The following is a 20759-nucleotide window of genomic DNA, read 5'->3' on the forward strand; positions in this document are numbered from 1 at the left end:
AATTAGGTAAAAATTACAACTAAATGCAGCTGAACTGTTCAAGTAAAACGTTTTCATTTTAAATTTTATCTTGTGTTTTCTTTCTTGATAAATTGCCTGAAAACTGTTGCACATCTCCATACCTTAACAGACTAGGTATTATTTTTCCTTAATATTTTAGGATCCTTATTGTGCATGTTTGTACTGAAATCTTTAGGTTCTTAATTTGTCTGTTTCGTTAGAATATTTTCTCAAAGGCTGAGCTATTATACTCATTTTTCTTCTTCCCCTTCCGCTATCCTTTTGTAAAATGTGAAAGGCTGTTTCTACAGAAACCAAGCTCTCAGGTGTCAGAGTCCTACTCCCGTACACGCTGCTGGCTCCAGAAGCCTTCAGCTCTGCCTGCAGTCATGGCCTGCCTCTTAGGGTTTAATCTGGTTTGTGCTTTCTTCTGTAGAATGTTTAGCGGGAACAGTGGGGACTCTGTTACTTGAAAACCCAGTTGGGCAGAATGGACTTACCTACCAAGGTCTTCTGCATGAAGCAGCCAAGGTTTTCGGCCTTCGGAGCAGGAAGCTGAAGTTGTTTCTGAATGCGACTCAGACACATGGTGAGGAGATTATGGAACATGATAAGTTTTTTCCTTTTTGTTTTTCTTTTGTTGAAAATAGATTTTTGTTGCCATCAACCCATTGTAGACTATTTGTGTAAGAGCTAGTGACTTTACCTTTTTTGCCCTTTTCCCAGAAATTTACCATCATATCCTATATAGTTTTTTTTAAAACAGCAATTAAAAGGATAAAACTCTGCTTTGAAAATAATCTTAAAGTTATATTGGTATGTTATTAGAAATACCTGCTTCTAGGTAGATTAACATTATTCGCTATCATAAAATTATTCTCTTTTCTAGGAATCAAAATTAGCAGAGGGTAAAATAGCCTGAAGGAAACGTGTAACTGACGTTGTGCCTCCTTCTCTCTGTGGTGTATAAAGCATGCTCATGTGCATTTCATCCTTGAGCCCTGGAAGAACTCAAGAATTAGGTCATCTGCTAACATATTCCCCATTCTGTAATGCAGAAAGCTGGGACTCGGGACACTGACTTGCACTAGGGACAGAGCTCATGTCTGATGCTCCCCTTCACATCATCCATCCTTGTGCTTTCAGCTTTTGTGGCTGTTGTGACAACTTCTCTATAGACATTTTAGGCCTACCCTCTAAATCTGGTTTCTATAATCCCTACTACACAGAAGACATGTTCACTTTAATATTTCCACCAGTGGAATAATTTCCCCAGACAGCTTCCCTTTATGGCATCCGTTTCATCTGTTGATAGCCACCTTCTAATTATTCTGCCTTAAAACCTTTCAGCATTCTTTCCTTTCATTTATACAGTTAGGGAATTATTGAATTTACTGAATCAGGGTTTCTGTCTTTCAGCCCTTGTAGAAAAATGCAAGACATTATCTTTTCCAACATTACCTCTTTCTCATTTGCTACACTCTCTCTTTCCAGAACTTTGATTACACATATTTTAATAGACCTCTTTATTCTATCCTCCCTATCTCATTTTCTCTCCATATTTTCCCTCTGTCATTGAGTGGTACATTGTGGGTAATTTTGACAGATTTCATCTTATCCCAGTTCTTCTCCAGAGTCATTGGTTTGTCCTCTGGCTTCTTTTAAGTTTTTTTCTGTCCGATTTTCTGCAGTTTGAATACTATATGCCTAGACATAGATTTTCTTGATATTTATCCTGCCTTGAGTTCTCTGATTTTCCTGGTCTGTGGTTTGGTGTCTTTTTTTCTTTCATTTTTAAAAATATTTTCATCTAAAATTTTTCTTATATTTCTTTCTTCCTCTCTCTCCTTCTTTCTCCTTCTCCCTCCCTCCCTCCCTCCTGATATTCCTGTTCTGCATATGTCATGGCTTTTGTAATTGTCCCTCAGTTCAAGGATGTTCTGTTGTTTTTTCATTCTTTTTTCTCTTTGCATTTTAGTTTTTGAAGTTTCTGTTGACATATCTTCAAGCTCACTGGTTATTTCCTTCACCGCCTCCAGCCTACTGATGAGTGTATCAAAGAATTCTTCATTCCTGTTCTATTATTATTTTTATTTCAAGCATTTCCTTTTGATTCTTTCTTTATGTTTCTATACCTCTGCTTATTAATCATCGTTGTTCAAAATACCTGGTCTGATAATTCCAACATGTCTAACATATCTGAGTCTGGTTCTGATGCTCCCTTTGTCTCTTCAGACTAGTGTTTTTTTTTTTTTTGCCTCTTAGCATGGCTTGTGATTTTTTGTTGATTGCAGACATGCTGCATGGAGTAAAAGGAACTGAATGGACCTCTAGTGTGAGCGTTTGTGTTTCTCTGGCCAGTAGTTTGGCTGTTTGCTGTAGTCATAGATGTCAGAGGCTAAAGTTTCCTTTAGTGACCTTGTTTTTGTCTTTGGGTTTTCCTTAGAGATTCCCCCTTAAAGTGAGCCTTACGGTTCTTGGAGCTGTAATCCTGTCATCACGAAGGGCCCCGAGTGATGTTGGCACTGAAATGTGGGGAAAGGTGAAGCATCTCAAGTCCTATCTTAGTGAGGCTGTGCTCTTGAGCTGGGACCTTCACAAGTGTTTCTCATCTTGGGTTTTAATTTTTCCCTCGTAGATAAGACAGGAAGGCTGAAGGGGGCTGGAGTTGGATATTTTTCTATCCTCAGGTCAGTTTTGTTCTGGTAAAACCCACAGTAGTTAGGCTCTGGGAGAGTGGTTTCCCTTAAAGACAGAAGAACAGAGTGCTCTGGTTACTTTTCCCTCTCCCTACCAGAAAGATGAGGCTTTATTCTCCAGTCTTCACAAGAAACTTGGTGGGGCTCCTGCAGGGAAGACTCAAGAAAGCATGGGCACCACCTATGGCTGGGCCCCCAGGAGTTTTTTGTCTCAAGCTAGTGTAGGCTTTATGTTCTTCTTTTCTAAAGGTTTTCATATCTGCCCAATAATTTTTGCAGTCTAATGTTCCTTGATCATATTTTTAATACTCTTTATTTCTGTGTTTATATTAAGTAAATGTATATTTTAATGTATTATTTTGTATAATAATTTATTTTTATTACCTTATTATATTCTGTATGTTTAAACATGTGTATATATTGTATGAAATACATTATATATATGTAAGTATACCCTGGATTATACCTTTGTGTGTCTGTTTCTGTTGTTTTGCTTATTGGTTTATGGAGCCTTAATTTCTTTCATGATACTTAGTTTTTGTTGTTGTCGAAACTTTATCAATAGACATTACTTGAGGCTCAGTTTTAAGGTGCATTTGTCTAGTTTCTTGGGAACACTCATCGACCCAGATTCAATTTTTTAACATTTTTATTCTATAATAATATGTACAAAGCAAAGAAAGAAAAAAAGCAGTCATTTCAAAGCATTCTTCAACAAGTAGTTACAAGACAGATCCCAGAGTTTGTCACGGGCTTCCATACCATCATCTCGGATTTTTCCTTCTAACTGCTCCAGAATATAGGAGGCTAGAAAGCCTAAATATTTTTTTATCATCACAATTGACTTTTTAAAAAAATAGCATATATACAGCAAAGCAATAAATTTCAAAACACAGCACCATAATCAGTCGTAGAACATATTTCAGAGTTTGGCATGGGTTACAATTCTACAATTTTAGCTTTTAACTTCTAGCTGCTCTCTAAGATACTACAGACTAAATGATATCATTTAATGATTCAACAGCCATTCATATATTCAATCCTATCTTCTCTGTATAACTCCACCATCACCTGTGATCTTTCTATCCCTCTCTTTAGGGAGTGTCTGGGCTATGGCCATTCTAACTTTTTCATGTTGGAAGGGTCTGTCACTAATATGGGGTAGGGAGATGGAACCATCTGATGTTCTAGAGAGGCTGGACCCTCTAGGTTTCAGGACTTTTCTGGTCCAGGGATCCATCTGGAGGTTGTAGGTTTCTAGAAAGTTACTCTAGTTCATGGAATCCTTGTGGAATCTTAAAAATCGCCCTTGGGGTTCATTAGGATTGGCTGGAATGGTCCTGGTTAGGGTTTGGCGCACGTTATGATAGGTGGCAGTGTCTAACTGAAGCTTGGTTAAGTGCAACCTCCAGAGCAGCTTTTTTACTCTATTTAAACTCTCTCTGCCACTGATACAACCTCATTTTTAATTCATTTCTTTTGGACCACATAAAGACTGGTAAGGAAGTTCTGCCTCCAGCTGGAAATTCCCCTGGGACATATACCCTCCACTCCAAAACCCAACACAAGTCTGAGTGAGTCAACTTCTCTGTATTAGTTTCATGTAGGTGCTGCAACAAGTCATCACAAACATAAAACGACAAAAATTCTGTCACATTTCTGGAGGCCAGAAGTTTGAAATTTAGGTGTCGGCAGGGCTGTAATACAGCTCTGAAGGCTTTTGGAGAGAATCCATTTTTTTGCCTCTTCCAGCTTCTGGTGGCTCCAGGCGTTCCTTGACTTGTGGCCTCATCAGTCCCGTCTCTACCTCTGTGGTCCCATTGCTGCCTTCTCTGGGTGTCTCTAATAAGGGCACTTGTCATTGGATTTAGGACCCTCCCAGATAATCTAGGGCATTCTCATCTCAGGATCCTAGACTTAATTGTATCTGTCAAGACCCTTTTTCTAAATAAAGTGGCATTTACAGGTTCCATGGGTTAGAATGCAGACAGGTCTTTTTAGGGCCACTATTCAACCCACTACATTCTCTTAATTGTTTTTCTCTGTGAGGAAGGATAGTATTGAAATTTACTTTTTTGCCTTGGGATCGTCATTCATTCAAGGATCCAGTTTTCTGAAGAAGATTTCATTCAACTTCCCGGTCATGTAAACGAACTAGGCTTTTTTTGTTTTCTTGCTTACATAGCCCTTTTTTTCTTTTTAACCATAATTTTTCTTTTTTTTATTAATTTTTAATTTTTAAAAAAATATATAACAACAAACAAGCATTCTTAACTTATAATCATTCTTGTATGATTATAATCATTCTTGTATGATTATAATCATTAATTCACAATATCATCACATAGTTGCATATTCATCATTGTGATCACTTCTTAGAACATTTGCATCAATTCAGAAAAAGCAAGAAAAAGACAACAGAAGAAAATTCATATATACCATACCCCTTTTTCTCCCTTTCATTGATCACTAGCATTTCAATGTAAATTTATTTTAACATTTGTTCCCCCTATTATTTATTTTTATTCTGTATGTTTTACTCATCTGTTGTTAAGGTAGATAAAAGGAACATCAGACACAAAGTTTTCACATGCACACAGTCACATTGTGAAAGCTATATCATTATTCAATCATCTTCAAGAAACATAACTACTGGAACACAGCTCTACATTTTCAGGCAGTTCCCTTGAGCCTCTCCATTACATCTTGACTAACAAGGTGATGTTTAAATAATGTGTAAGAATAACCTCCAGGATAACCTCTCAACTCTGTTTGAAATATCTCAGCCATTGACACTTTATTTTGTCTCATTTCACTCTTCCCCCTTTTGGTTGAGAAGATTTTCTCAATCCCTTGATGCGGAGTCTTAGCTCAATCTAGGATTTCTGTTCCATGTTGCCAGGAAGGTCCACACCCCTGGGAGTCATCTAGAGTGTGGACAGGGGGAGGGCAGTGAGTTTGCTTGTTATGTTGGCTTGAGAGAGGCCATATCTGAGCAACAAAAGAGTTTCTCATGGGGGTGACCCTTAGGCCTAATTTTAAGTAGGTTTTAACCATTATTTTATTATTGGTATTAGGTTGTCATCTTATAAAACTGATGCGAGTGTAATTTAATAGTGAAATTGTCCAGACATCCTCTGGGAAGATGAGTTTTATCTCCTCTCTACTCCCTGATGCCTTTCCCAGGTTATTTACACTCTCAGACATTTATAAAAACCATGTTTCTCTGATGTACACAACATTTAGCTTTTGTTCCTACTTTCCCATTTGCAGATCTCAGGTCTCTGCCTCATTTTTTAAAATATTTTTATTGAGAATGAGTTAGGTAGCTTTCCCTCAAAAAAATTGAAGAGTTTGAGAAGGGTTGGTACTAATTCTTTCTTGAATGCTTAGTAGAATTCACATGTGAAGACATCTGGTCCTGGGCTTGAATGTTTTTTAGAAAGTTGTCCATTTCATCTACGTTGTCTCATTTATTAGCATGCAGTTGCTCATAGTGTCCTCTCATTATCTCCTTTATTTCTGCCAACTCCGTGGTTATGTTCCCATTTCTGATTTTATTTATTTGTATCCTCGCTCTTTTTTTTTTGTTCTGCCTAACTAAGGGTCCATTGTTTTTTATTGATTTTTCTCAAAGAACCAGCTTCTGGTTTTATTGATTTTTCTCTATTGTTTTCATAGTCACAATTTCATTTATTTTTGCTCTAATGTTTGTTATTTCTTTCCTTCTTTTTGCTTTGGGGTTAGTTTGCTGTTCTTTCTCTAGTTCTTCAAGGTAAACAGTTATTCTTCGATTTTTGCTCTTTTTTAACATAGGCATTTAGGGCAATAAATTTTCCTCTCAGCACCACCTTTGCTGCATCCCATAAATTGTGATACGTAGTGTTTTCATTTACCTTGAGATATTTACTGATTTTTCTTATATTTTATTCCTTGACCCACTAGTTGTTTAAGAATGTGTTGTTTAAATACTAAAATAGAAAGGGAGGGAAGGGGTATGGTATGTATGAAATTTTTTCTGTTTTCCTTTTGTTTATTTTTCTGAATAGATGCAAATGTTCCAAGAAATGATCATGATGGTGAATATGCAACTATGTGATGATATTATGAATTACTGATTATATAGAGAGAATGGAATGATCAAAAGTTAAGAGTGTTTTCATTTGTTTGGTGTTTTTTGGTATTTAAAAAAAAAAAAAGACCCACTGAAATGGGTGGAGACAGAAAAAAAAAGAGTGTGTTGTTTAGGCTCCATCTGTTTGTGAATTTTCTGGCCTTTTTCCTGTTATTGAATTAGCTGTTTTCACTCCTGTATCTCCTTTGAAATGTTGACTTTTTCCTTTGACTGGGCCATTATCTTCAATTTTCTTCATGTGAACTGTTATTTTTTTATGGTACCTAGGCATTTGATTTTCTCATTAGTCTATGCTGGAGGTAGTTGTTCCTCTTTCACCTAGGGTTTTCTTGCTAGATGGCTTTGTTCTTGACTAGTTCTTAGACATCCTGTTCAGCTTGTTCTGGATCTCTAGCATCGATTCTGTGTAACTGATCAGATTTTTTTCTGTTTCTTGCCCTGCCTTATTGGAACCTTTTTCTTTGAGGAGGGTCTTCTCACATATGATTGACCCCAGTCAGATTTTCCAGGACCAAACAGGCCCATGTCTTGGTATAAGAGAGTAACCAGCCTCAGTTTTCCCTGAGGGTGAGACTCAGCAGGTTCTCAGACTTTCCTCTGAAGCCTCTAGACTGTGTTTTTCCTGCCCAACTTGTGGCACTTGTCTGTCCGCAGCTGCCCACCAGCCTGAAGAGATGCCATGTCTTTAATGTCAGCAGCCTCTCTCTGCCAGTGGTGTGGTTGGGACATACATGAGGTAGACGTCTGGCTTAGGTTGCTGTTGTTTTCTAGCCTCTGGAGCCTGAATTCCCTGAAGAAGGGTGGTCACTTGAGGAGGGTCCCAGCCCGTTTTTCTTGGGGAAAGTTAACACTACCCCCAACTTCTTGGGGGAGGTTTAGGGAATTGTTCCCATTCACCTCTCTACTTTGTTTCTCAGGCATGCCCTAATATTGCCCTTGCCTGGGGGAGTGCTGAAGCCTGAGAGTGTTTGCAGCTGTATCTAATGAGAGTTTGGTGTGAAATTTCAGCTGTCTCTACCAGGCTAGTGTATGGTGTGTCTGGCATGTTCCCCCAACATTTGTTCCATATGCTTCCTGGCTATTTACTAGCCGCTATGCAGGACAAACTAAATCCCACACCTCACTGTGCCTCTATCTTGCCTCCAAATCCAGCCCTTTAGTCTTTAATAACTTTGCTTTCTGGCATAGCAACTTGTCCTAGGCTTACCATGTACTTACTCCTTGTTTCCTCAGACTTGGAAATAGCTGTCCTTCCAATCATAGGGAATTATATTTAGAAACCACAAGTCTGGGTGTCAGACATACTCATTGCTACTGGGTTGGCATTACTTCTTGGTTTTTACTGTGGACATAGGAAGTACATATATGTGAAAAAAAAGTTGTTAGGAAATTGATGCAATAAGTAAAAAATTGATTTTCTTAAAAACTTTTTCTTTCCATCCTAGAAATTACGGAGGAAGTCCCCATGAAGACTTTGAATATGAAGACTGTGTATGTTTCTGTGTTACCGACAACAGCAGACTTCTAACATTCACTTTCCAGTTGCTTCATTCATCCTTTCCCTGGCACCCATCCTTTACGTGCTCATACACGCACATGCACACGCGCGCACACACACACACACACACACACACACACACACTGAAGATATTTTCTTCAGATGTGCATGTCGTCTGCTGCTTTTGGTCCATAACTTTTATGGGATTGATTCATCACGTGACTTCAGACATCTCAGTAATATTTCCCTTAACCTTAAACACCTGTGCCGTCATGTCCAGTCAGTGGAGGGGCGGTTAAAATGTTACCTCAGCACTACACAGTTTACTGCTGTACATGAGTTCTAAAATATAGAATGTAAAAGTGATTTAAATGGCATGGTATATGTACCATTTTAAGGTCTTTTATAACATATTTGAGACCTTGAAGAAATAGACATATTACATATTTCTGCTACCTGGATTTTCCTGAGTAATTTGATGGAATATTTTAAGTTTCAGTAAATCATAATAATAAATGAACTTTCTCTCAGACAATAAGTGTGTTGGAGATAATGCATTCTCAAGTAGTTGTGTAATAATTGTATATTTTAATCTTGTTGAACAAAAAATTAATGGTGATTTCTGTATTAAGTCATTGGACTAAACATCACGTTTCACATCTTCCCCAAATCCTGTACATTAACGTGGGTTTTCATAGGTACAGACCGGAAGACAAAGCTAGAATTTGTTGGGGAAAAGGGAAGAGGGCGAGAGCCTTCAGAATACAAGGTGTAGGTCTCCATCTGTGAAAAGAGAAGGAAGGAAGCAAGATAATTGAGAGAGAAAACCTCACACTGCAGTGCAGTGCTGAGAACACCTTGCTCAGGTCAATAGAGAATCTACAGGCAGTGATTCCTTTTTAGAAGAGTCCAGAAATGGTCTGGTATTTGTACCCTACCCTGCTCAGTCAGTGGCTGCTAACAGTCCAGGGGTAGTGTGGCCCTGCTACCCACAATGCCTCAGTAAATAACAGAAGCTGGAGTTTGTCAGCTAAACTATGCTCCTTGCATCAGATGCTCTAAAAGGAAGATCTGAGTGACTGGTAGAATAAAGGCAGTAAAGCAGAATAACAAATCCACAAGGTTGAAGCATACAGAAGATAATGCCAGAGTCTGAGAACTGGAAATAAGGTAGATGTGTGTTAGCTAACTTGGTAGACCCAAGAAAGCCCAGCAGTGGGGAAACTAGGAACCACACTTATTTATAGCTCAGATCCTCAGCACCGGGAGAGGCACAAAAATAGGGAAGACTAGGTGTATGCTGGAAAGCTGTTAGTTTAGAGCTTTTCCCATTTCCACGTGGGTAAAACAACTATCGTTGTCTCACCACAATTGATGTTTAGGGGTTTATTCTCTGGGGGATGAGGATAGACAGGTGGACTTCAGGCTGAGTTGAAGAAAAGGGTACAGGTGAGTTGGGAGGTTCTCAAAAGGACTCTCAGGTTTAATGATTCACTAGTAGGATACACACTGGAGACTGTTAAATTCGTGGTTACAGTTCATTGCAGGGAATGGATAACAGATTAAAATCAGCCAAAGGAAGAAATGCAGAGAGCAGAGTTCAGAAGGACTGTCAAACATGGAGCTCCCATTGTCCTCTCCCCATTTACTCAGGATGCATTAATCTCCCAGCAACTATGTGTCATAGTTCACTTGAAGTATTGCCAACTAGGGAGGTGCACCCAAGCTTTCACGTCCAGGGTTTTGAGGCTTTTGTTACATAGGCACAGTTGATTGACTGATTGCCCACATGCTCAATCTCCATCTCCAGGTCAACTGATGGCACCATGAGCTTCAGTTACATTATTGGTCTTTCTGGCCCTACTCTAGGACTATATGGGTGTACCCTGCCCTCATCCTAATTCACGTTGACTATCCAGTATGACCCAGCAAATATAAACCCTTCTATAATAGAAGCACTGGAACCCAGCGATTACCCTCTAGAGGCATAGGCAAAAACCAGACCTCTTCTGGCAAGAACAAACCAGGAAGAATTACAGAAATATTTGCCAAGCCTTCCCAACAGAATAGGTCTTTGCATAAGTACTAGATGTTATTATGGGCAGTTCACCATGTACCCCTTATATCTGGGTTCCCAGCCCTTCTCAGGCAGAGTGACTGACTGCTTGTACTGAAGCTGGTTCCCATCGTGTGCTGTGATAGAGCAGGACCCATCCTTGCCCTATAGGAAGGAGAAGGGTGGCATGCAGGACAGTTCTTGTCCCTGCTAATTGCTACCAGGCATGTCTTAACCCTGATCAATTCCTGGGGTGAGGCAGTCATGATGAAAATTGCAAGTGTCCCCAGAAGACTTACACACTTTTGGAAATCCATATTCCTACAGGTGTGCCCCTTGGGCCTCAGCAACTATAATGGAGGCCCACTGCCCCATGGCTACTTCAGTCACCATCTGTTTATAAATAGTAGAGAACCGGTTATATCAGGGTACAAGCCTTTGCCCAACACTGTCCTAGCACTTTCCAGCATTATGTGTTGAGTCGGCTTGACCCACTTTGCTAACACTGATTCCTGTTCTTTGCCTTTCCCCTGGAAGAGAATTCCAGTAATTGCCTTATTTTAGTTAACAACTTTATTTCCTCTGAATGTCACTCCTCATTAAGAGCAAATTCAACTTACCCTACAATGCCTAAACTGGCACCTATCTCCCTAAAGCCTTTTTGTCTGATGGTGATGTTTTATCCATCATGTGTGTTGTTGCTATGGTGTATTAATAGCCTTGGTACAATTGGTTATATAAATATTTTGTATGGTGGGGGTCACATATCATTCTTTTTTCCATGCAGCTATCCTGTTATGGCAGCACCATTTGTTAAATCTTGTTGTTTTTATTGGGAAGTGCATGGGCCGGGAGTTGAACTTGGGCCTCCCACATGGCAGGTGAGAATTCTACCACTGAACTATCCTTGCAGCTCCTGGTTATATATTTTGTATCCCAAAATGCTGGTCCCTCATACTAGGGTTAGGTGAGTGGTGGTCACACCCAAATGTATGATTTCTGTAGCTTTCCTCATTTCAGTGTGGGGCTGCTATCGATGGAAATTTGACCTCACCGTTTTGTTTAGTTTTTTACTTTTTTATTGCATAGTATAACATACATACAAAGCAAAGAAAGAAAACAGCAGTAGTTTCAAAGCACTCTTCAACAAGTAGTTACAGGACAGATCCCAGAGTATATGGTCCTCGCAGGTTTTTCCTTCTAGCTGCTCCAGAATACAGGAGGCTAGAAGGCATAAATATTTTTTTTATCACAATCAACTTTAAAAATAACATATATACAGAAAAGCAAAACATTTCAAAGGACAGCACCATAATCAGTCGTAGAACATATTTCAGAGTTTGGATGGGTTACAATTCTACAGTTTTTGCTTTTTGCTTCTAGCTGCTCTCTAAGATACTGCAGACTAAAAGATATCATTTAATGATTCAGCAATCATTCATATATTAAATCCTCTCTTCTCTGTGTAACTCCACCATCACCTATGATCTTTCTATCCCTCTCTTTAGGGGTGTCTGGGCTATGGCCATTCTAACTTTTTCATGTTGGAAGGGTCTGTCACTAATATGGGGTATGGGGATGGAACCATCTGATGTTCTGGAGAGGCTGGGCCCTGTAGGTCAGGACTTAATCTGGACCAGGGACCCATTTGCAGGTTGTAGGTTTCTGGAAAGTTATTCTAGTGCATGCAACCCTTGTGGAATCAAAAATCGCCCTTAGGGTTCTTTAAGATTGGCTGGAATGGTCCTGGTTGGGGTTTGGCGCACGTTATGATAGGTAGCAGTGTCTACCTGAAGCTTGGTTAAGCGCAACCTCCAGAATAGCCTCTCGACTCTGTTTGAACTTTCTCAGCTGCTGATACTTAATTAGTTACACTTCTTTTCCCCCTTTTGGTCAGGATGGAATTGTTGATCCCACGATGATGCCTACTTAGTTTTTTTTTTGCTTTTGTTTGTTTTTAACTTATTTTAAAATATAACATATATACAAGGCAAAGAAAGAAAAAAAACAATTTTTAAAGCATACTTCAAGTAGTTGCAGAACAGATCCCAGAGTTTGTCATGGGTCCCATTCCACCATTTCAGGTTTTTCCTTGTAGCTCCTCCAAAACACTGGAGGCTTGAAAGCATATTAATATAGTGATTTAGCAGTCAAACTCATTTGTTAAATTCTATTTTCTCTGTTATACCACCTCCTCAATTTAGTCCTTCTCGTGATCTATAGGGATCTTTGGGGAATGCCTATTCTGACTTTATGTTGAGAAGGGGTGTTGACACTAAAGCATAGTGATGTAATTAACTGATAATCTTGAGAAGCTGGTCCCTGTAGGTTTCAGGATTTATCTGACCTAGGAACCCCTCTGGAATTATAGGTTCCAGGAAAGCAAATTCTAGTGCATGAAACCTTTACAGAGTCTCAGTTTGAGCCTTAGGTCTTCTTAGGAGTCACAAGGAGTGATATTGGTTGGAGTTTAGCAAACCATGGCAGTTGCACTATCTGACTAAAGCTTGTGTCAGAGTAACCTCCAGAATAGCCTCTTAACTCCACTTAACATAATAAGTGATGCCTTATTACACTTCTTTTCCCCATTTTGGTCCGGAAGGGTGTTGCTAGTCCCAGGGTACCAGGGCCATATACATCCCTGGGAGTTACTCCCCACGTTGTCAGGGGGATTTTTACCCTGAATGGCTTGTCCCATCTAGGGGAAAGGGGAGCGATTTTTCTTGCAGAGTTGAGCTTGCAGAGAGAAAGGCCACATCTGAACAACAAAGCGGCTTCCTGGAAGCAACTCTTAGGCCTCATCATGAGTAGTCTTAGCTTCTCCCATACAGAAATTAGTTTCATAAGGTAAGCCTCAAAATCCAGGGCTTGGCCTATTTTCTTAGTCCCCAGTGGTTGAAAGGATAACTAGGGTGTCCCAGATGGGAAAGCTTAATAGTTCCATATATATATTTCCTTCAGACCCTCAAGAGACTCGTACCAATACTTACCAGCCCACCAGTCTGAGATGTAGCCTTGTATTATGTTAAGCCGTACAGAAATAAAAGGCCTCATCCTGTTTTGGACTCCAGAAGTTCAGGTTGTTAAATGAGCTATCCAAAGAGATTGATTTAGATGATATGTTACTGGAAACTTAGGTTCTAGATATCATAAACCTCTCTGCTTTTGATCTCACGTAGTAGGTGAAGGTCTAGAGCACAAAACATTTTCATCTTTTACCATGCATTCTAATTTACCTTTGACCCAGCCTGACTGGTTTCATTTTAAACTCTAATTGAGGCCTAATCTCTTTTTAGTTACTTTGACTGTTATTGTATACAGCTATGCTACCTTTCAGGCCTGCAGCACTCCATTTCCGGGTCTTAGGTGACACAGAGTTACTCAAAGTTCCAGGGAAATACCAGCTGATACACATAGCTCAGTGTCTCAGAATCTAGAAATACATTTACAACTTCAGACTAAGTGTGCCAGCTGTAAACGTTTACAATCTAGGCTCCCATTTTCTTAAAAGTTTTGACAGAGCTATTTTTTAACTTTTATCTTTTATTAGGAATTTGTAGGTTTACAGAAAAATGCTTAAAATACAGAGTTCCCATATACTACCTTATTAATGCCTTGCATTTGTGTGGTACATTTGCTTCAGTTGATGAAGAAATATTTTTACAATTGCCTTACTAACTACAGCCCATGGTTTGCTCTAGGGTTCAGTGTGTTGTACAGTCCTATGGATATATATTTTTAAATTTTTACTTTAGTAAAATAGATATAGGGTGGGCCACGGTGGCTCAGCAGGTGAGAATGCTTGCCTGCTATGCCTGAGGACCCGGGTTCGATTCCCGGTGCCTGCCCACGTAAAAAAAAAAATATATATATATATATATATATATATATATATATATATATATATATATATATATACAACCTAAAATTTTAACTTTTAACCACATTCAGATATATACTTCAGAACTGTAAATTATGTTCAAATGTTGACAGAGCTTTCCTTGAATGCCAGAAGCTAACCACGTAAAAAACAAAACAGCTTTCCCAGTCTTTGCTTATTAACTTGTGTGAATATTCTCCTTCAGGGCTTATCCTTGAATTTAGAGAAAGCTCAAGGCCAAAGTGTAGGGGCCTCTGTGTGGGGTCACTGGGAATCCCCCCACCCCAATTAACATGGATGGGAATGACCTCTCATCCCTAGGAAACAGTTTCCTTGTGGTCCCAGGCACTGCATTGTTTGCCAGCCAGCCATCCTTTGCCACAGGCAGCCTCTCACCTGCTCTCCCACAGTATCCCATAAGGGTGCATTATGAGCTGACTTCTCCATTGCAGGACAAGTTCAGAGATGGCAAGTCCCCCAGGCTACCACCACAGAGTCTAGCCAAAGGTGCATGATCCAGTATGTGTACTGGAAGGAGGGATATTGTTTTTGCAAATTTAATATGGGATATACTAATGCAAATAAGATATTTAATTTGAATGTGGTTATCCACCTGCCCCCCTCACCATCACCCCCGATAAATCTAAGTGTCCAATAATTAGTGTTCTCCCTAGAATGTACTTATATGCAGGGAGCTTCTCTCTCTCTCTTTTTATTTTTTAGTTGCAAATTCATCATCATGATCATTTCTTAGAACATTTGCATCAATTCAGAAAAAGAAATAAAAAGACAACAGAAAAAAATTCATACATACCATACATACTCCTTACCCTTCCTTTTCATTGATCACTAGCATTCCAATCTACTAAATTTATTTTAACATTTCCTCCCCCTATTATTTATTTTTATGCCATGTGTTTTGTTCATCTGTTGTTAAGGTACATAAAAGGAACATCAGACACAAGTTTTCAACAATCACAGTCACATTGTGAAAGCTATATCATTATATGATCATCTTCAAGAAACATGGCTACTGGAACACAGGTCTACATTTTTAGACAGTTCCCCCCAGCCTCTGCATTACATCTTTACTAACAAGGTGATATCTATTTAATGCATAAGAATAACCTCCAGGATAACTCTCAACTCTTTGGAATCTCTCAGCCACTGACAATTAATTTTGTCTCGTTTCACTCTTCCCCCTTTTGATCGAGAAGTTTTCTCAATCCCTTGATGCTGAATCTCAGCTCATTCTAGGATTTCTGTCCCACATTTCCAGGAAGGTCCACACCCCTGGGAGTCATGTCCCACGTAGAGGAGGAGGGTGGTGAGTTTGCTTGTTGTGTTGGCTGGAGAGAAAGGCCACATCTGAGCAACAAAAGAGGTTCTCTTGGGGGTGACTCTTAGGCCTAATTTTAAGTAGGCTTGACTTATCCTTTGCGGGGTTAAGTTTCATATGAACAAACCCCAAGACTAGGGGCTCAGCCTATAGCTTTGGTTGTCCTCACTGCTTGTGAGAATATCAAGAATTCAACTTGGGGAACTCGAGTTTTCCCCCTTTCTCACCATTTGCCGAAGGGGACTTTGCAATTACTTTTTTATTCACTCTTCAAATCACTCTGGGATTTATCGGGGCATCACTCTGGACAAACCCACAAAATCTCATGTCCTACTCAAGGTTCTGTGTACTTATGGTGTTCAATTAAGCTGTCTACATAAGTTATATTAGGAGGTGCACTAGTCAAAATATAAATTTTGTACCAAATAAACATTTTTTGCTTTAGTCTCAAACATAAGTTAAATTTTAAAATATTAATTACCATCTATTTTCAGCACCCTGTAGTAGTGACATTCCTTGTTTTTCCTCATGCAAAAACATTTTTAAAATTTGTGCATTTAGTCACTATCATTATACACTCTAGGCATTCCTAGATTATACCATCTCAATCTTTATTGTCTATCTTTCTTTCTATTTCATTTGTGCCTCCAGCCCTCCTCCCTCGATCATTCTCACATTCAGCTTCATTCAATGTTTTAACACAATTGTATTACAGTTAGATAGTATTGTGCTGTCCATTTCTGAGTTTTTACATTCAGTCCTGTTGCACAATCTGTATCCCTTCAGCTCCAATTACCCAATATCTTACCCTATTTCTATCTCCTGATGATCTGTGTTACCAATGAAATTCTCCAAGTTTATTCACTAATGTCAGTTCATATCAGTGAAACCATATAGTATTTGTCCTTTTGTTTCTGGCTAATCTCACTCTGCATAATGTCCTTAAGGTCCATCCATGTTACATACTTCATAACTTTATTCTGTCTTACAGCTGCATAATATTCCATTGTATGTATATAACACAGTTTGTTTAGCCACTTGTCTGTTAATGGACATTTTGGCTGTTTCCATCTCTTTGCAATTGTTAATAATGCTGCTGTAAACATTGGTGTGCAAATATCCATTTGTGTCCTTGCCCTCATCTACTCATAGTCTGAGTAGATACCTAAGAATGCTGGGTCGTATGGCAATTCTATATTTAGCTTCTTGAGGAACCGCCAAACTGCCTTCCACAGTGGTTGTACCATTTGACATTCCCACCAACAGTGGGTAAGTGTGCCTCTTTCTCCACATCCTCTCCAGCACTTGTCATTTTCTGTTTTATTGATAATGGTCGTTCCATTGGTGTGAGATGATATCTCATTGTGGTTTTGATTTGCATTTCTCTAATATCCAGGGAAGTTGAGCATCTCTTCATGTGCCTTTTGGCCATTTGTATTTCCTCTTCTGAGAAGTGTCCGTTCAAGTCTTTTGCCCATTTTGTAATTGGGTTGTCTGTCTTTTTGTTGTTGAGTTGAACAATCTCTTTATAAATTCTGGATACTAGACCTTTATCTGATATGTCATTTCCAAATATTGTCTCCCATTGTGTAGGCTGTCTTTGTTACATTCTTGACAAAGTTCTTTGATGCGAAAAAGTGTTTAATTTTGAGGAGTTCCCATTCATTTATTTATTTCTTCACTGCTCTTGCTTTGAGTGTAAGGTCTAGAAAACTGCCTCCAAATATAAGATTTATAAGATTTCCCTACATTTTCTTCTAACAGTTTTATGGTCTTAGATCTAATGTTTAGGTCTTTGATCCATTTTGAGTTACCTTTTATATAGGGTGTGAGAAATGGGTCCTCTTTCATTCTTTTGCATATGGATAACCAGTTCTCTAGGCACCATTTATTGAAGAGACATTTCTGTCCCAGCTGAGTTGGCTTGACTGCCTTATCAAAGATCAATTGTCCATAGATGAGTGGGTCTATATCTGAACACTCTATTCGATTCCGTGGGTCAATATATCTATCTTTATACCAGTACCATGCTGTTTTGACCACTGTATCTTCATAATACACCTTAAAGTCAGGTAGCGTGAGACCTCTGACTTTATTTTTTTTTCCCTCAGGATACTTTTAGCTATTCAGGGCACCCTGCCCTTCCAGATAAATTTGGTTATTGGTTTTTCTCTTTCTGAAAGGTAAGTGTTAGGATTTTCATTGGTATTGCATTGAATCTGTAAATCAATTTAGGTAGAATTGACATCTTAACTATATTTAGTCTTCCAATCCATGAACATGGTATGCGCTTCCATCTATTTAAGTCTTCTGTGATTTTCTTTTTTTTTTTTTCTGGACCGCTGCAGCTCGCTGAGGGTCAGCCACCGGCACCAACACCCGCTGAACTGCGACAGACGTATGATTTTTGTTTTTTTATAACAATTTCTTGTAGTTTCCTTTGTATACGTCTTTTGTCTCTTTAGTTAAATTTATTCCTAAATATTTTATTATTTTAGTTGCAATTGTAAATGGAATTCATTTCTTGTTTTCCCCCTCAGATAGTTCATTACTAGTGTATAGAAACACTACAGATTTTACAGTGTTAATCTTGTAACCTGCCACTTTGCTGTACTCATTTATTAGCTCTAGTAGTTTTGCTGTGGATTTTTTGGGGTTTTCGACATATAGTATCATATCATCTGCAAACAGTGATTGTTTTACTTCTTCCTTTCTGATTTTGATGCCTCGTATTTCTTTTTCTTGTCTAATTGCTCTGGCTAGTACTTCCAACACAATGTTGAATAACAGTGGTGATAGTGGACATCCCTGTCTTGTTCCTGATCTTAGGGGGAAAGTTTTCAGTTTTTCCCCATTGAGGATGATGTTAGCTGTGGGTTTTTCATATATTCCCTTTATCATTGTGAGGAAGTTCCCTTCTATTAGTATCCTTTGAAGTATTTTCAACAGGAAAGGATGTTGAATTTTGTCAAATGCCTTTTCTGCATCAATCAAGATGATCATGTGGTTTTTCTGCTTTGATTTATTGATATGGTGTATTACATTGATTGATTTTCTTATGTTGAAACATCCTTGCATACCTGGGATGAATCCTGCTTGGTCAAGATGTATAATTTTTTTAATGTGTTGTTGGATTCGATTTGCTAGAATTTTGTTGAGGATTTTTGCATCTATATTCATTAGAGAGATTGGTCTTTAGTTTTCTTTTTTTAGTAATATCTTTGTCTGGCTTTGGTATGAGGGTGATATTGATTTTGTAGAATGAGTTAGGTAGTTTTCCCTCCTCTTCAATTTTTTTGAAGAGTTTGACCAGGATTGGTACTAATTCTTTCTGGAATGTTTGGTAGAATTCACATATGAAGCCCTCTGGTCCTGGACTTTTCTTTTTTGGGAGCATCTTAATGACTGATTCAATTTCTTTACTTGTGATTGGTTTTTGAGGTTGTCTGTTTCTTCTCAAGTTGAAGTTGGTTGTTCTTGTCTTTCTAGATAGTGGTCCATTTCCTCTACATTGTTGTATTCATTAGCATAAAGTTGTTCATCGTATCCTGTCAATACTTCCTTTATTTCTGTGGGGTCAGTGGTTATGTCTCCTCTTCCATTTCTAATCTTATTTATTTGCATCCTCTCTCTTCTTCTTTTTGTCAACCTCACTAAGGGTCCATCAGTCTTATTGATTTTCTCACAAAACCAGCTTCTGGTTTTGTTGATTTTCTCAATTGTTTTCATGCTCTCAATTTCATTTATTTCTGCTCTAATCTTCATTATTTCTTTCCTTTTGCTTGCTTTGGGGTTAGTTTGCTGTTCTTTCTCCAGTTTTTCTAAGTGGACAGTTAATTCCTTGATTTTTGCCCTTTCTTCTTTTTTGATATAGTCATTTAGGGCAATAAATTTCCCTCTGAGCACTGCCTTTGCTGCATCCCATAAGTTTTGATATGTTGTGTTTTCATTTTCATATGCCTTGAGATATTTACTAATTTCTCTTGTAATTTCTTCCTTGACCCACTGGTTGTTTAAGAGTGTGATGTTAAGCCTCCACATGTTTGTGAATTTTCTGTCACTCTGCCTAATATTGATTCTTTTTTAATTTTTTATTAATTAAAAAAAATTGCAAGAAGCACAAACATTCCCAACACATACACTCAGCAATTCACAATATCATCACATAGTTGCATATTCATCATCATGATCATTTCCCACACATTTGCATCAATTCAGAAAAAAGACATAAAAAGACAACAGAAAAATAAAACAAAAACAGAAAAAAAATTTACATACCATACCCCTTACCCATCACTTTCATTGATCACTAGCATTTCAAACTAAATTTATTTTAACATTTGTTCCCCCTATTATTTATTTTTATTCCATATATTCTACTCATCTGTTGACAAGGTAGATAAAAGGAGCATCAGACACAAGGTTTTCACATTCACACAGTCACATTGTGAAAGCTATATCATTATATAATCATCATCAAGAAACATGGGTACTGGAACACAGCTCTACATTTTCAGGCAGTTCCCTCCAGCCTCTCCATTACATCTTGAATAACAAGATGATATCTACTTGATGCATAAGAATAACCTCCAGGATAGCCTCTCGACTCTGTTTGGAACCTCTCAGCCACTGATACTTTGTCTCATTTCCCTCTTCCCACTTTTTGTTGAGAAGGTTTTCTCAATCCCTTGATGCTAAGTCTCAGCTCATTCTAGGGTTTTTCTCAATCCCCGATGCTGAGTCTCTGCTCATTCCAAGATCTCTGTCACATGTTGCCAGGAAGGTCCACACCCCTGGGAGTCATGCCCCATGTAGAGAGGGGTAGGGTGGTGAGAATGCTCGTTGTGTTGGCTGGAGAGAGGGGCCACATCTGAGCAACAAAAGAGGCTCTCTTGGGGGTGACTCTTAGGTCTAAATTTTAAGTAGACTTGACCTATCATTTGCGGGGTTAAGTTTCATATGAACAAACCCCAAGACTGGGGGCTCTGCCTATAGCTTTGGTTGTCCACACTGTTTGTGAGACTATCAAGAATTCAACTGGGGAAGTTGAATTTCTCCCCATTCTCACCACTCCCTGAAGGGGACTTTGCAGATACTTTTCCACTCACTGATTGAATCATTCTGGGATTCATCAGGGAATCACTCTGGACAA

The 20759-nt window shown here is 38.7% G+C and overlaps 1 protein-coding gene across 1 annotated transcript in view; it reads left to right on the plus strand.

Moving 5' to 3' along the window:
* IARS1 (isoleucyl-tRNA synthetase 1) overlaps positions 1-8888 on the plus strand; it is a 90134-nt gene extending 81246 nt beyond the window's left edge. The window contains exons 33-34 of the mRNA XM_077138903.1: positions 437-589; positions 8280-8888. Of these exons, the coding sequence (XP_076995018.1) occupies positions 437-589; positions 8280-8362 (236 nt within the window). The 3' untranslated portion in view covers positions 8363-8888. The remainder of the gene's footprint in view (positions 1-436; positions 590-8279) is intronic.
* Positions 8889-20759: the final 11871 nt, after the last annotated feature.

Source organism: Tamandua tetradactyla, chromosome 2, assembly GCF_023851605.1.
Source record: "Tamandua tetradactyla isolate mTamTet1 chromosome 2, mTamTet1.pri, whole genome shotgun sequence".
NCBI classification, from domain to species: Eukaryota; Metazoa; Chordata; class Mammalia; order Pilosa; family Myrmecophagidae; genus Tamandua; species Tamandua tetradactyla.